At 34.5% G+C, this 17106-nt stretch overlaps 1 protein-coding gene and 1 long non-coding RNA gene across 2 annotated transcripts; both read right to left on the bottom strand.

Annotated features, from left to right (window-relative positions):
• Nucleotides 1–1752: 1752 nt before the first annotated feature.
• On the bottom strand, nt 1753–5042 carry LOC120268396 (glucose-6-phosphate/phosphate translocator 1, chloroplastic-like). Its single transcript, XM_039275823.1, is given in 6 exon segments — nt 1753–2068; nt 2460–2673; nt 3177–3399; nt 4187–4412; nt 4493–4750; nt 4752–5042. Coding segments are annotated over 6 exon segments (1170 nt in total). The 5' UTR covers nt 4989–5042; the 3' UTR covers nt 1753–2056.
• A 2267-nt stretch (nt 5043–7309) lies between these two features.
• LOC120269216 lies at nt 7310–7734 on the bottom strand. The gene is made up of 2 exons (XR_005539102.1): nt 7665–7734; nt 7310–7495 (listed from the first exon to the last, which is right to left on the bottom strand). It is a non-coding gene; the product is annotated as an uncharacterized LOC120269216 (long non-coding RNA).
• Nucleotides 7735–17106: the final 9372 nt, after the last annotated feature.

Below are 17106 nucleotides of genomic sequence, written 5' to 3'. Positions count from 1 at the left end.
AATTATACGTGATTTGTGAATAGTGGAAATACATGTATATGTGATTTAATTATTCAATTCATGTATTTATTTTTGGATGGTTACATATGCTCTGATTTGGAATGATTTGTGAAATCTTGTGCGCGTATTAAAATGGTTTACCGACAATATTTGTGGTATTGGTTTTCATTCCTAGTACAGGAATGGTGTCCTGGATTTGGACTTTTCTAGTATTTTGGTGAATGATAGTTTTTATTGAGAAAATCTTGGATGTCTCATTTGGCTTTTGTTTTGTTATCATGGAAATTGTGATTGATATATGTATCCATGAATTTGTGAAATCTTTATTTTATATGAAACTTGAGACTTGTTGTGGAAATATTTGATTTGGTGAAATCCTAGGCTTGAAACAAATTTTGAATTGTTGAAAGGAAAGGATTTCCATGTTGCTTCTTGTGTTGGGACTTGCAAATTATTTTGTAATAAAAGTTTGGGCTTTGCTTATGTGTTTATCTTGTCCTTGTGTAAAAGGGCCGAGGTATTATTGATTTATGATTATGGATGGGTATCGTACTCCGAGTGGAGTTATGTTTATTGTGGTGATTTATTTTGGTGATATCCCTCATCGCAGAGGGCGGTCTCCCACGGCCACTGCTGAGGTGGCGTGTCGACCGCCGACACTACGAGGGCCGCCTCGGTGGGAGTGTAGAGCCCCGATCGGATATTCATCGGGTAGCCGGGGTCACCGACCGGGTGAACCGATGGGTCAACGCTATGGGACATGAGTTCCTCGACGGCTCGAACCTAGCCGTAGCACGGCGAAGGTTTAGAGAGTTTTCTAGACCATGTTATGCTGGGTGAGTGTTGGGTATTGCTTTATTTTGAATTTGAGATTTATGTTATTTTTTTGAATTGTGATGAGGGCAATCTCTCACAAAATTTGTGTTTTCTGAGAAAATCAAATTGATGTTGATTTATGTTGAATTTGAGTTTCAAAAAGCTCTTTAAAGTTGTATTTTTTTCTAAAAATACTCGGTATTTGTGAAAGTTGGGAAAAATTATTTGAGAAAAATTGATTTTTTTATATGCTTTATGTACGTTATATTTAATTATTTAAAAATTATTAAGCCACTACCGACCAACCCGAATGTCTGTCAGAATGCAGGAGCGAGGACCCTAGATTGCCTCGATTGAGTATAGAGCTAGTCAGGGGTTGAGTCCGGGGATTGCAGTGGGTTCCCCCTTCCTTTCTTTCTATTTATTGTTGTTGTGATCTTGTAGCGGTTGTACTGCAAAATTTGAGGAATTATATTTGTTGTATTTATTTATTTGAACCTCGTAGTCGGTGTAAAAAAATTATAAATTGTGATTTGTAGGTCCGATTTTGTTTAAAAAGCAGGTGTCGACTTCCGGGTTAAAAGGAATTTTAACTGATGGGTACCACATTTACCTCGGTAGAAGGGGTGGGTGTGACACAGACAACATTTAAATATAAACTTTTTTTAAATTACAATAATAATTTGTTAGTATTAATAATTTTTAAAATTACTAATGAACATATTTATTAAAAAAAGAATAAATAGTGAGTGTTTTTTTTTCTGCCTCTTATATTTGGTAAAAGACAATTTTTATGTTTAGGAATTCAGTCGTGCATGTTCTAGGTTGGATAACAAAATAAAACAGGCAACATATTGTGGAATTTTCTTCTGGTCCCGAAAGGAAATTAGAATGTGACACCAGAATTTTCTAGAATGTAATGAATGTTGCCAAATATAAAATCTAATAAGAAAAACATCCTGTATTATTGACCGCATCATCAAAATTAGGCAAAATTATTACATTCATCCCTCAAACTGTTCATATCTGCTACTACCTAAACCTTGGCTCAACTATACCATTTAAATAAAGAGTCAAAAAAATTAACAAATAAAAATGGAAAGCTGTACTCTCACTTAGTTCATTCTAAAGCTCAACTCAAGATCGCTATTGTCGACAGCAAAGTTAAAAGTTTGGAAAACTAGCAAGTTCCCTGGATTCAAGCTCATAGCAGTAAAATCACCAAATGCCTCTCAAGTCCTCACTGCTTGGACTGCAAACAATCACAACAATGCTAGCTTGTTAATATAATGATCAATAGCCGATAAAATCAGTATACAGTGATGCAAATCTACATTTCCAAAGCCCTGTGTACATCTGACAGCCAATAACTAGTGGTATACTTGCCTTTTATGTATTTCTTTGCTGTGTAAGGCATAATATTCAACTTAATGGAAGGCAATAAATAATAATTCAAAGAAAAGTATACAGTAAAAGGTAAGACTATTGTCTGAATTAGAAGGATGGTATACTTCAGGATAGATGATATGAGTTTTCTAATGAAAATTTATTTTCCCAAGCTATGTATTCAGCATTATTTGTGTTCCGGTTCAGGAAAGAACCATCATGTTAAACATTCAACAAATTCAATTCAATGAAATTACCTGAGAATAGAGGAAGGTTCCTAAGATGGCAATAGCGGCTCCAAGTGCATTGACAGGTTGAACAGGAGTGTGGAAAATAATGATGGAAGAGACAATGACTGATATTCGTTTCATGGTGTTTCCAATGCTGAATGTCAAGGGAGAGATTTCATCCAATGACATGTAGGAAACCTGGTTGTACAAGTGATAAAAAACGCTTTGTGCTGCTACCCACCTAAGCATAGGTGTTAAAAGTCACAAAATCAATTAATTGATCAAAGACATCAAGCATAAGGAATAAAGGTTCTTTTAAATGTGCAATCTAGCTCATGTTAGGCTTATCAAAGTTCAAATCACATGAATTCAGAGTAGATAAATCGTGTTATTTGGTCAACAAATCCAGTGCAATGACCAAATTTCAAAAAAAGAAAAAAAAACGTTTCCTCATTACAGCATGTCATGATGCTTCTCTTAAGAAGGATAAACCACATGAGGAAGTAGAATAAGGTAACTACACATCATGCAATGAACAATTCTAAAGATTTTGCAAAACGTTGTGTTGAAAATTTGATGTGAACATCAATTATGATGATACGTGCACGATGTTTCAATTTTATTTTATCTTGAGTAACCAGCAATGGATGACAAAATGATCATGTGAAGAATTGACACGTGTTAACACAACGGTTACAACTAGATGAGCCAAAAAGGAAAACCAAGTTGTTTTTTTCTGCTTACCAAATGAACTGGGGACCAATGTTTGAAAGTGCTTGCTGCCAACCATCTGCCCACATTTGTGGACCTTCCACTGCTATCGCAAATGGCGTGAGAATCAGGAGTGACAAAATGGACAAGCAAGCATAATAGTTCATCCCACCAACTGATTTCCCGTTCATTCCCTTCTTAGAAAATATATTCCGGAAAACAAACGCAAGGTTTGATATCATCGCACCCATGAAACCTGAAATCAAGACAAAAATATATAAAAAGAAAATGCATCCAGAAACATGGTCGAGGAACTCAGGGCATAGAATTGCCCAAGCTACTTCCAGATTGCGAGTCTTGCCACATATGAATCAGAGCAACAACTTTAGCACGGCAGTTGTTTATATCATTGACTAAACATTTTTCAAAATATGAATTAAATATAGAACATATGAAACAGAGCAACCAGCAATAAGATCAACCTATTTCCAACTGGCTAATCCTATGTCACATGGTCAAACAGGAATCAGACTTGAAAACAAGCAAAGAAATAGATGCCCAGCTCAGTAGGGAAACTCCAGTAAAAGTGTCCAATTGCTATAAGCTGCAATTGTTCAATAGTAGCATTTTCGATATTGGCCAAGTCAAATTTAATGAAAATCAATTGAGTGTGTGCCCAATATAATCTAAGCGAAGACTTCTAATCTTGGTGTAATAGAAACTCAAGTTTGAATAGGCTTATGTTAAGCTTAATTTGTGAAAAGTAGCTTAGAAGGCAATAATAGATACCATGCGAGAGAAATGGCACACATACGTTAGACCAGAACAAATGCAATGCTTTTGGCATAACAGTATTAAGGTTAAATAGTCATCACCAACAAACAAAGCATTGAGAATCCATCAAACAGCCTTCAAAACCATATCAAATTACCACACAAACAAACAAAATCAGCACTCATGGCATCAGACTTCCAAACCTTGCACTACTACTAACTCTCAATCCAAAATCAACAATCAAAACAAGAAATGCATACAATACTTACCAATCATATTGAAATTGAGCTCAGTAACAGCAGCCAGAGAGCACCCGCCGATAATTGGAATCAGCGAAAGATAAACTGGCAATGGAAACATCTCTCCCAGCAAGAATCTTGAGACAAGCACACTGAACGCCGGCTCACCACTCTTTATGATGTGTGTGAACGACACCGCCACTTTGGACATGCTCACCGTCGCAGCCACATGCCCAATCGTGTGCGCCACCGCCACCTACTCACACAACCAAAACCAGAAACCAATCAGAAACCAAAATCACCATCAAATCCCTTAAACAATCAAACGATACTCACTGGCAAAAGCGCTTTCAAGAAATCAGAGTCAATCTGGGGAGGTTCCACAACGCGCGTCGCCCAAGAAATGAACATGATGAGAGATCCAGCGGCGACCGAGAGTAACGAGGTCAACCACGGGTAAGGGAAAGCATTGAGCACCTTCTTGTTGTAGATATTGAAAACAACGTTGAGAGCCCACCAGGTAGCGAAATATAGTCCGATCTTCACCTTGCGCGCCGTCTCCTCCGCCTCAGCCGGAGCGTCCTCTCTGAAATCGAAAGATCTCCGAGCGGTTGGCCTCGTAGGCATGGCACCGGAGAATGGACCGGACGGCAAGAGGGTTAAGGAGATTGGAGATGTAGAGGGGTTTGCGAAGAGGGAGGGAGATATTGGAGGATGGATTGGACGGTGATGCCACGGAGGGAATGCGCGCAGGAGGGGACGATTTGGGCCGGCCGAGGCCGAGGCTGACGCCGGGGACGGCGACGGCAGCGTGATTAACGGTGGAGATCATGGCGAAGCGGAGAAGAAAGGAGAGATGGAGAGAAGAGAGCGTGGACGTGACGAAGGAAACAATGAGGGTTTAGGTATTTATAGCGGGTAAGAATAGTCTGGGAATATCCGGAAATGAGCCGAGTTTTTGGAGAAAAGAGAGGAGTGTTCGTTTTGGTCTTGGGTTTGAACGAGTGTGGTTTCTTTTTCCAACTCGTGCTAATTTTGAGTTGGCAATTGTGAACAGACTGCTTGATATTTTTTTATTTTTTTTTTGGGATTTTATAATTATATTTATATATTTATATATATGAGTTTGTGTTTTCTAGTCATGTTTGGGGCGTTGGTGTTTTCTAAATAAGTTCTGGCCGTTGGTTGATCATCCAACAGCTTACCCTACCCCACCATTCTCCACTTATATATATATATATATATATTACTTTCTCAGTTTTAAATTAATAATCATATTTAGAATTTTTTTTTAATTATTTATCACTTTTAAAAATTATATAAACATTAAAAATCATCTTTTTCAGTTTTATTTCTCCTTGTTTAAAGAGAGATGTGTAGGCTAATAATAATAATAAATTCTAATAAAAGTAAAACTATTTTATTATAATTTTTTATTAAATTTTAAGAATGTTAATGATAGTCTTCATATTTATAAAGCTCAAATGTGACAGTTAATATAAAATTATGGGAGTAAATCAATTGGAATAAATATCTAAAAATAAATATTTCTGATTTATATTTATTTACTTGCTCTAATTGAAAATTAGTTTATATGAAAAGAAAAAACATCCTCCTATAGTACAGGGCTAAAAATTTCCAAGCTTACTAGTTGAATGGATTAGATTGATCTAGGTTTATCAATATAAGTAGTATGATATTAAATTACTATGGACAGAAGGATGCTAAAGATATTAGAATTAAAAGATTTTGTTACAATTATAAAGAGTTTTTTTGTAATAATATAATAATAATAATAATATAATCTCGATTTGTGATTATTTATAATTAGAAATATGTATGAATACCCCTCCACCAAATTTTGCTAACATTATTTAAAGCACTTCAAGTTTGTTAAAATCACCAAAATTTCCCATGCTTCACCAAAATTGCCCAATTTCTTCATATCTCTGGAAGCTTTGAAGGAAACTATTGTGAACTTTCCAGTTCTGCTCTTTATTTAGACGTCAAAATTAGTTTAGAGAACATATTTTTAATTTTAAAACTTTAATTTCTCCATTTTTTTGTTTTTTCTCCCTCTTCTCTGAGCTGAGTCAAGACCCCTATTTTCTTTTGTACGAGAGTATCCATTTTTTTCCTAATCTCCTCCATTTGTCACTCCACATTAATGGCTAATACAAGCAAGCCACCTCCATTCTCTCTATAAGAGTGTATTCTCAATTTAACCTATCATTTTTTTGGTATGTTTGATTCACAAATAAGAACAGCACAGGTCAAATGATTGAGTTACAATATAAATGTTTGTACTGTTTTAGATTTGATATTCCGGACAATACAAAATTTTATGTATTGTTCACATTTAATTTGCACTAGTATTGAGTAAAAAATTACAAAATTAATATATTCTTTTTACCATCATATGTTTATTTTGCATTAAAGGAATTAACATATAATTCTGTATGAATTTTTCTCTCATTTTCAATATTCATCATTTAAATTATTATAATTAATAATATTATTTGTTGATAATTATATTTTTTAATATAATTTTAAAATATATTCTTTAATAATTAATTTCCAAATTATTTAAAGTATGAAATTAAATTTTCATTCATAATTCGCTAAATTATTTTTTCATTAGCTAAAACAATAAATATTAGGTCATAATTAACTAATGAAAATTATTAGTCAAACCACATAGAAATTATTAATCAAAATATTGAATTTGAGAAGATGTGTTTGATTTATTTTTATACCAAATTTTTTTTTTTGCAATATATCATTTGATATTATATAAAAAAATACTTTTGTTTTTATAGAAACCAAGATTTTTTATTAAAATTAATTAATTTATCAAATATTTAATTATATAGATTATATAAGAGATTTGTATGAGTGAAGAGGTTAAAATATCATTTTTTAACCTAATCTAAAATGTCAAAGGTTATTCTGGGTGGAAATAACCTTGAAAAATTTTCTTACTTTTTATTTATGTCACGCCCTAGCCCCACGGCCGGGCCAGTTGACAGATCGACCGCATCTAACAGGGCTGAGTTCCATTCGGTGCAAGGCTTCAGATTGACCTGGTCAGAGTCAACCCTAACAAGCAGAACAGGAAAGAGTAATACAGAACTACAAATAGATCAACAGTAATAGAGATAACACAAATATGAGTTTTAGCAGCCCAACAGAAAACAGTTCCACAGATACAGTATGCGAACGAAGAAATACAGACATAATACAAGTCTCAGTCACACAGGAAAGTTCCACTACAAGGTCTACGACCAAAGACTGAAAAACGACTCCAAGCTAACCCCTAATCATAGGCTTAGTCTTCTCCTGCGAAAGAAGGAAATCACAAAGTGCATGACCCACAAGGGCCCAATAGGATCACAGAAATACAAATAATATAGATATTGCAGAATAATTATTCCAGACAGAAATGCAGAAAGATGCTCAGAATACAGAAATAATCAAAAGGACAAAAAATACGCAAAAATAGACGTACGCATCTCCCTGACTGATAATAGAAATCAACAGCACGAGGCTGGATCATCGACAGTGAAGTCGGAACAGAACGAGAATATCAGCAGTAGAAGCCGGATCTTGAGCCAGTGATCGAGAGGTAGCACTGCACTGACTAAAAGGAGCCCGCTCTGGGGAGCGAAGTGCTGAGAGTACAAAAGCGAGGAGAAAATACCAAAGAAATAATGCAGAAAATAAAGTAAATAAATAACTAAAATAAGTAACAAGTAAATTAATTAATTAATTAAATTACAAAATAATTAAATAATTAAATAAATAATAAATGTCAGAAATACGAAATTTTGTGGGTGCGAGAGCCTACCTGGCCCCGAGCTACAAAGTTAGGTTCACCAAATCTCGCAAACTAAGGCTCGCTACAACAATCTAATCCAACAAAATAAACTACACTCATAAATAAGTCTTGGGCTGGGCCTAAAACTTTTAACTAAAACCCAAGTTCACTCGACAAGGATTCAATCAACAATGCAGATCAATAATGCAGCATGCTTTGCAGAAGGACAGATTAACGTAAGTGCAAATATATTTATATCTAAAAATACAATTTCACAAGGGTATATGAAAATTAATTTCAAAAAGATAATACAAAAAAGCTACATCTAAATATTAGAAATATAAATAAACATACAGAATTATCTATACCATAAATTAATTAAAGTAAGGTCCAAAAATATAATGGAAGAGGTGTGCTCACATTACAGTACCTTCAATCACCATGTTGCACTCACTCTCCAAATAAATAAATAAATCTAGCTCAATAGCATGATTAGAATTAATACATAATATATACTAACAACTGAAAGTTTTTAAGAAAACTAAGGTTTAAGCTAACCGAGAATCGACTATAAAATGCATACCCAGAAAACCTCAGAGATAAAATCACCCGTATGATAGAATTTTCTCAACACAAATAGTCAGAGTTTACTCAGGCTTCAATATATATATATACACACACAACCATACATGAATATATTTATAACTATACATTAGATGTATGGAACTATATATATATACACACAACCATACATGAATATATTTATAACTATACATTAGATGTATGGAACTATATATATATATAAAAGTAAACTTAAAAGCATGGTTACATGATTATGTCCACAAAAGCAAATGCAAATTTATAAAAACACACACCACGACTGCGGATACAACATCAAGATCAAAGCTACACACATGCGTACATAATTAATTAAAACAAGCTAAGGAGATAAATACAAATCATGCCTACTATCATGCTTCAAACAAGACACAAGAATATCAAAACCACCTCAAACAAGGGAGAAGAAGCATGCAATCAAGATCAAAGCACCAACAGCCTCACAAGATCAAAACTTCCAACACAAGAGCAACACACCTGCCTCTAAGCTTGCCAGCGAAAGAGAACCTTCCTCCAAAGTCCAAGCTTTAGACTTCTTCTTCCAAGGAGAAAGAGAGAGAGCTTTCAAGGTTGAAGAAGAGCATGCCTTCAGACCAAGCTCTCTAAAAGCAGCTCCAACTCAAAAACAGCTGACCAGATCCACATATTTAGGAAAAAAACTGACAAATGGGGACAGTTGTCGCTTATTTCGGTCAACTTAGTCAAAGGCATCCACTCTCCAGTCAAACTCAGTCAACAACAAAGTGACAGACATTACAATTGAGATCAGATATGTAATAGCATTCTAACCATTTTTATTTTATTAGAGGATAGCTTTGTCTTTCATTTGCAATGTACCTTGGCAAAATTTTTATACCATGCTTTTCGAGTCACAAAAAATTCATGAAGTTATGTTGTAATTAATTACTTTATTGATGTTGTACTCCTACTGTATTTGAAAAAACAAAATGTGATAAAAAAAGTTATGTTGTGTTGTGTTGTATCTCAAATTTTCATATATCCAACTAACACTTTTTTTCTCTCGAATGTCAAGTTTAATTCTCTTAGCATGCACTAAATCTCTTTTTTAGAAAGTAGGTTCCTTGTTTCAATAAATGACCTGTTATAACCCAGTTTTCATCCCAACACTGTAGCATTTGGTACTATAGTAGCCCGAGAACTTGTTCAAAATCTCAGATTTTCCTTTCCATTTCACCTCCATCCTTGAGCTAAGAACCCTAGCTTCTCCTCCATTCATCCTCTCCCAGCTTTTGAATGATTAAAGGTAAATAAATACTTTAATTTCCCTTAGGTTTAAATTATCTCTTTGCTTTTGTTGATCGTAACCCTAGGTTGGTCTCCATCTCCTCTCTTTTGTTTTCCTAGATCCATTGAAGTGAGAAGGATATGAGGAAGAAAGGTGAGTGGGCTAACCAAATTTCCTTTTGATCTATTTCGACTTTTTCATCATGTATTTGCTTGATTTGGTGTTGTTTTGATGTAATTTATTATATTGGAATTTTGATTAGCTTTTGATGGATTATCATAATATGTTTACATGAGAGATTTTCAAGAATTTATTTGATGATTCTATTGAAGTTCAAGGCTTGTATATATATAAATGTTGACTCATTATTATCCTATTTGCCAACTCATTTTGTTTTGCATAGTCAACTTGATAATTGTGGCATGTTGTTGATGAGGAAAACTAATGACCTTTGGGAGGGAGGTTTATCATGTTTGATGCAAAGAGAGGTGTGTGAATCTTTTTCACTATATATGGTGAATAGTTGATTTGGGTTGAGGAATAATGCTCGATAAATGATGTATAAAAATTGGTTATATTCTTGACCTATGTGGAATTCATGAGATGGAATTTGGTTGATGCATGCAAAGTGTTTGATATAATGCTTTTAAGGACAATATGTAAGCAATGACCAATTGATTGTTAGAATATGATGGTATGAGTTTATGGATTGTTGGAGATGGTGCTATGTGTGAGATTTTTGTATATTAATGTTAATGGCATGGGGTATATATGCTTATATTAGGTGTGTGTGAAATTGTTAATATAGATTGTTACATTGGTGAAAGAAGGCATTATATTCTCTACACCTACTTTTGATGTATGCTCATATTAAAAAGTAAGGCATTGATGGAAACCTATGTAAAACAATGCAAAAGCATGAATGTTCAAGAATGAAAATGGTAATATGAGTTGCAATTGAATCCAGAGGAATTGAGTGGTATGATCTAGGATTGAAGACATTTTAAGGGTGAGGTGACATGATAATTATGTTAGGTAAACAAATGAAAAGTTTGTGAGTTGCTTTGGTGTTATTGCATCTTTGATATTAGAGGTGATCTTGAACTAATGTTAAATCATAATTGGGATAATTACTTTATATAGTATACATTGGTTGTTGTTGCATGATGTTTCAAGGTTAGTTTAATATTGGAGGGGGAAAATTAGGTTTATGTCTTCGAATTGATAACTTGTTTTAAATTGACAATTATGATAAGATGCATTGTTGATAAAATTGAAATGATGGGTAAAACCATGGAAGTGGATTGGATATGTAATTATAGCCTTTGTCAATGTAATACTCTCAATATGGAATTGTTGAGCATGCTAGTGTGTGGAAATAAAAGAGAGACATGATGGATGATAGACATGATTGATGATATATGTATATATGTGAGGAATTAAGGGCCAACATTACTGTAGCTATCACTGTAGCACACCTGCCCGATTTACTTGTGTGTTGGTGTTTATGGCCCTGGCATTGAGGTTAATTATGAGCTACTTATTGTGATTAACTTTTGATGGAAGAACTTTGATGTTCTAGCCTTTTCAGGCTTATTTTGTTGTGGAATGATGTAAGTAATCCACACTTATTATTTTGACACGTTTTAATTGTAAATTTTCTGATATTGTTCAATTATATATTCAAAATCTCCTAATAGTGGGAGCGTGCAACTATTTCATTTAAAGGAATATTTGATCATTTTTGGATTTTGAATTTTGCTATGTTTTGGAAACTTTATAGTATTCTTTAAGTGACTTTTTGTATATGAATTTTGAATATGTAGAAAATTCTAAACTTAGCCTTCAAAGATATTTTGTTATGAATATTGTAAGTAATCTACTGATATTTTATGTATAACATTTCATTTTTATTTGTGTCCTTATTTTTGGAATTTTCTGAAAATATGGTTGTGTTGAGCATCCAATCATCTTTTAAATATTTGTTTGAACATCCATTTGTTTATAAGATCTATGTATTCTTATGCGATACTTTTGTGATCATGTTTTTGTATGATGATAAGATCAAAGTTCATTAAGTTAATGTATAGTGGATTTCATATATGTTTTGAAGGATGTATGTTGATTTTAGATAATGTTGAATTGATGTCCAAGTGAGACATAGGTGCTTGGAAGAAATGTTAACATGGGTGAATGCCATAAGTGAGTAAGTCAAGAGAAATGTTGTATTACAACCATGAGGCAAGATTGAGTCTTGAATTTCATGTTTTGATTTATTGTCTAGGATGGGGATAGCCTCTCCTTGATGATATTGTTACTGAAATTATAAGGATGCACTTTGGAAGTAAAGTAGATCATTTGGTGGCTTAGAGCTTAGAGACAATATTTCAAGGGTTATTGCGATATTTCCATACATATTTGAGACCTTTACATTGTAAGTTTCATGCTTGGAATTACTAGAGTTAATTTGCAAGTTATGATAATGAGTTGAGTGGAAATTGTGACCTTAATTCGGAGGTCATAGAGGCGGAAATTGTAGAAGATTAAAATTGAAAAGTTGTGATGATTTATTTGATCCATTCTATTTTGCATGTCCCAAAAATAATATTGTTTGGACTTATGGATTTATAGACAAATTCTAGACTTAATTAGTAAAATGAGACAAAGTGCTCACTATAGAAAATATTCTTTATTACCTTGACCTTCAATCTGCAAAATTTCAAGTTATTGGATGTGTAGATTAGAAGTTATGGTCTATTAAAAGACTTGTACAAGAGAATATCTCTACAGAAAATCTTCAGGTTTAGCATGATTTTTCTCACTTCTGGAGACTAAATTTTGTGAATTATTTGACAAGGAAAAATATTCAGGATTGTCCTAAGTTTAGTACTGCAAAATAACTTTGCAATTTTTGGTATGATCTTGGAGTTATGTGTTTTGAAATGAAACATGTTAGAATTGATATTATGCTGAGACCTTGAGAGTGTAAACTTTTAGGGTGATTGGTTTTTATTTGACGATTTATTCATTTATATACTTTTGAAAATAATTTCTGTTTATTCAGTTATTTTCCCTAGAGTGGGATTCTGAAATTCTGTATTTTTGCTTGTGTGAGTATGATAAGTGCTTGTGTGATTTGAATGCGAAGCATTCTTTCCTTATGTTAAGCATTACTTTTCTTGGGTTTTTACATTAATATGTGTGTTTTTATGTTACTTTTATGCAGGAAGGGTTGTGAAACCAATTATGAAGGAAAGAAGCCAATGTGGATCACAATGCACAGATTTTGGAGGAAATCTTACTAAGGTTCAAACGCGAAGATATAGGTCAGGCGTGAGATGCTAGAGTGTGTTCCAACCTCCTCGTATTCAAATGGGTACATCCATTTGGAGGGGCACAAAGGCAGTCACACTCGAGCATTCCGACTTATGCACATAGAACAAGATCTCCATCAACTTATCCGTCATTGAAGAAGCAAAGCGATCCACGGCATAAACATGTGCCCATTTATGTTACCTCGATGAAAAGTGGATTCGAGAGTATTTTTTGGCAGAGTACTGTAGTAGGGTATTGTAGCAAATCAATGTATCAAACACTGTAGCAGTTACTGTTCAAAGCCGGCAGAAAATGACAGTTTCAGAGAATCCACAAGGGCGTGTGGAAATTACCCACGCCCGTGTGGAAATTCCGCACGGGGGCGTGGAGCATCCACACCCGTGTAGTCGCTCGATTCCAGCCCTATTTAAAGCCGATTCAGCCCCGATTTTGGTATTTTTTTCTCCATCTTTTCCCCAACTTGCGAGAGGACTTCGGCTAGGGTTTTGAGGGGTATTGGCTAGGTTTTTGGAGAGGTTCTACAGCTCTGACATCGCGCGTCATTTGGAAGAAGGTTATTGGGAGAGCTTTCGTCGGCACCGATCCGGCGAGGTGTATCCTAGGCCGGACAAAAGATCCCTTGCGACGAGTAGAGGACTCTCCACAAGACCATCGGCACGACCATCAAGGGGGTTTCTTTATGGATTCATTGCTTTTACATTCTATTTCTTTGATTGTACTTAGCTCCATGGAGAGCTAAACCCCTAGTGGGTACTCGGGTATTGTGAACCCTAGGATGTATTTGTTTCTTTGAACCTCTTTATTATGTTTTCAATAAATTGATGTATATTGTGAGTTCCAAACTTGAATGCTTGATTGTATGAACATTTCCCCTAGAGTGACACTAGGGTTGAGAGTTCTTGTTGGTAACCTTGTGAGTGAGTGACACACTAAGAGCGTTAGACAAAGCTAGGTTGGAGAGGGTTGAGAGGGTGAGTCGAGAGGTACAAAAGCGTCCCCTTTCCCCTCCGGTGTGATAGATTCTACCTCCGTTCCTCGAGTTCTTTGCGGCTATAATAGAGTGAATGGTCTAAGGGATGAACTTCCACTGGGGCTTAGTTGCGCGTGCAACGGAGTGAAGCGTTGAGGTGATCTTAGTATCTAGGGCATAATTGTGGTTAGGGACCTTCCACCTGGACCAAAGGGTTAGGTCTTTAATTAGGAAGAGATTTATCACTTGGAATCCCTAGAGCTCATTGCAACTCTATACGAGTGTGAGGTGTTGAGATTGTTCGATTTCTCCTCCGGGACATGTATAGAGTTAGGCATAGTTGACCTTAGATTTGGGACTATGTAATTAAGGATTTCCACGACTCACCATTGCATTGATTAGGAAGCATAATAGAGGGTTCTTGCACTTGAAACAATTATCCTAGGTGGAGCATTATCCGGGTACCCCATCTTTATCGATTGCCTTATCCCCTTCTTTACTTTTGCTCTCTTACTTGTTGCTTTTACTGTTGAGAATTGAATCATTATCACACTCCTTATCATTGATCTTTCACATAGCTAAGAATCAAATTTAGTGTTTTTACTCCCTACTCCTTGTGGATTCGACCCCGCTCACCCGGGATTATTACTTCGACAAACCCGTGCACTTGGGATATACTCAAGGGGACCTTGTCAGAGTATTTTTGGAAAAACTTGTGAATATTCTGTATTTTAGCTTTGAAATCTGTCTGAATGTTTTGGTCTCAAATTGAGCGATATGCAACCCTGTCAGTGGGGGATTAAACCTTGACTTTGTCGACAAAAAATTCTGGAAAAATAAGATTGTAGTTTCACACCGTGTTCGTTCGGTGAAATAATCAACGGCCATCTGATATTCAGTCTCAGGTCACCGAGGGTAAATAAATGACTTCTGTTAGTCTGGCTCGGGTCACCGAGGGTAAACAAATAACCTCTGGCATCTATAATGAATTTGGAGACATATACTAAAATATGTTACTTTCCGCTTTGTTCTTTTGATTTTGATTATCTGCAAGGGATAAGAACTTTTTGTTGTCTTGAAGTTGCATTTCTCGAGATCGTATTCTAGGTTTTAAATTTTTGTGATTGACATGGAAGTATTCTTTTATTAGAGTATTATACTCTTCATTTTGTTTAAATTATAATTTCAGAGATTTGTATTATTCTGAAAATTCGATACTCTTGAAACACGCTTCTAAATTTTCTGGTTGGAGTAATTTTATGCTTTGGAAATGTTTAGACGACCATTTCTCAGTATTTTTGCTGGTATTTAAGAGTTTTCCACTTGCTTTTTGCCCTACTCACTGAGTAACCAAGTTACTCAGCCTCTCTTCTATCTTTTCAAGTTTTGGACTCTAAGGTTGTTGTGCTTAAGACTAGTGATGTTTAGCCAGTTCTAGGATGGATCCACTAGGGTTGTCATTTTCTTGAAATTTGTGAAAACATGTATTTGTACTTTGGATTCTTGTATCTGTAAGACTGTCTTGTATTTCTGTACCATGTTTTTCATATATATTTTCTTTTCCCCTCCTCAGTTGATTTGTTATAAGTTACTAGCTCTGAATTAGGTTTTGAGGCCTTGCAGGCTTATGGGGTTTATGCCCTATGGGTCTGCGGCCGTTTGCCCACGCGCTGGGTCCGGCAAGATGGGTTCGGGGCGTGGCATGACCTATCCTTCCCTTATATGTAGAAACTATTTCTCCATCCTCCTTTAATGCAGTTAGTCACAAGGCATCCATGTCTCTAGGAAAGGAAAAAATTCATATTTCTCTTTGTGATCATACTGATTTTTTTGTTATAATTGTGCATGTTTTTCTGGGATTTCTGTTAATGGTTTATGTTATGGAAATCAAATGGCTTTTAAACATGATTTTTTTTGTATTTTCATTTTCTATCCATGTTGTCATATATCTCCTTTTAATTTTGTAATTTCTTTGATTTTCTATCTTTGGTCAGTGATCTTAATTTAGATTTCTTTCCTAGGATTTGTTTGTTGTGATTTAATTTCTTTTTAACAGATTCATGTTACTGGTTCACATATTGTTAAACTAGGGACTTTTGGTTTTAATTATGATTTGATTATTGTAGGTCTTGGAGATTAAAATTTATTTTTGTTTAGTATTCATATGAAAGTCTTATTATGCTTCAATATGGGTTGTGTGGTTCATGTTTCATGTTGTGCACTAAGCATTAAGCTTGTTTTCATAGCTTATGATTTAAAATTTTATCATCAATCACATGTTGTTTTAGCCACAAAAATAAAGAGTGCAGGTTATTGTGGCTATTACATACACTTTAAATTTGAGATTTTGATAGATTGCAAGTGTCCTCACTTTCGATTGCTGATTTTGTGAATATTTTCAACTAGTATACAAGTAAAAGAAAAAAAATTATTTATATTATTGTCGCATGTTAAATTGGTTTTCTCTTGTGTGGTTGTATGCTAACTGTCCTCAAATTTAAGTTCATCATTATTAAAATATTAAGTAAGGCCCGGTATGATTAATATAAGGAACTTTTTACCTCGTAAGTTTCCCTCTTTGAGCGCACTAGTTTATGAAAAAGGTTTTTACCAATTTTCTTTAACTTAGAGATGTTGCTAACAAGGCTTTTTTTTTCTTTGAAGGTAAAAGCACGTACACTACTAAATATTTTTGTTATAATGTCTTTCCACATATGAAATGCTCCACCAAATTAGTATGCCATATCTTAACTAGTTATTCATTTTATGGTATTTCATAGTAGTTAGTGTACGCCTATTCATAAGTCTTAAATGAGTCATTTTACTAGATTATGTATTGAGTATGTTAATGGAGTAGAACATTTTTTTGAATGTGTATTTGATCACGTGGAAGATGAAGACATGAAAATTAATTGCCTTTGTTTTGATCATGTGCGAATTTTATATCTGTTTATTAATAGAGG

The sequence above is a fragment of the Dioscorea cayenensis genome, chromosome 9 (genome assembly GCF_009730915.1).
Source record: "Dioscorea cayenensis subsp. rotundata cultivar TDr96_F1 chromosome 9, TDr96_F1_v2_PseudoChromosome.rev07_lg8_w22 25.fasta, whole genome shotgun sequence".
NCBI lineage: Eukaryota > Viridiplantae > Streptophyta > Magnoliopsida > Dioscoreales > Dioscoreaceae > Dioscorea > Dioscorea cayenensis.
Note: the sequence above shows the minus strand (reverse complement) of the source record. Positions and strands in the feature narration are given on the sequence as shown.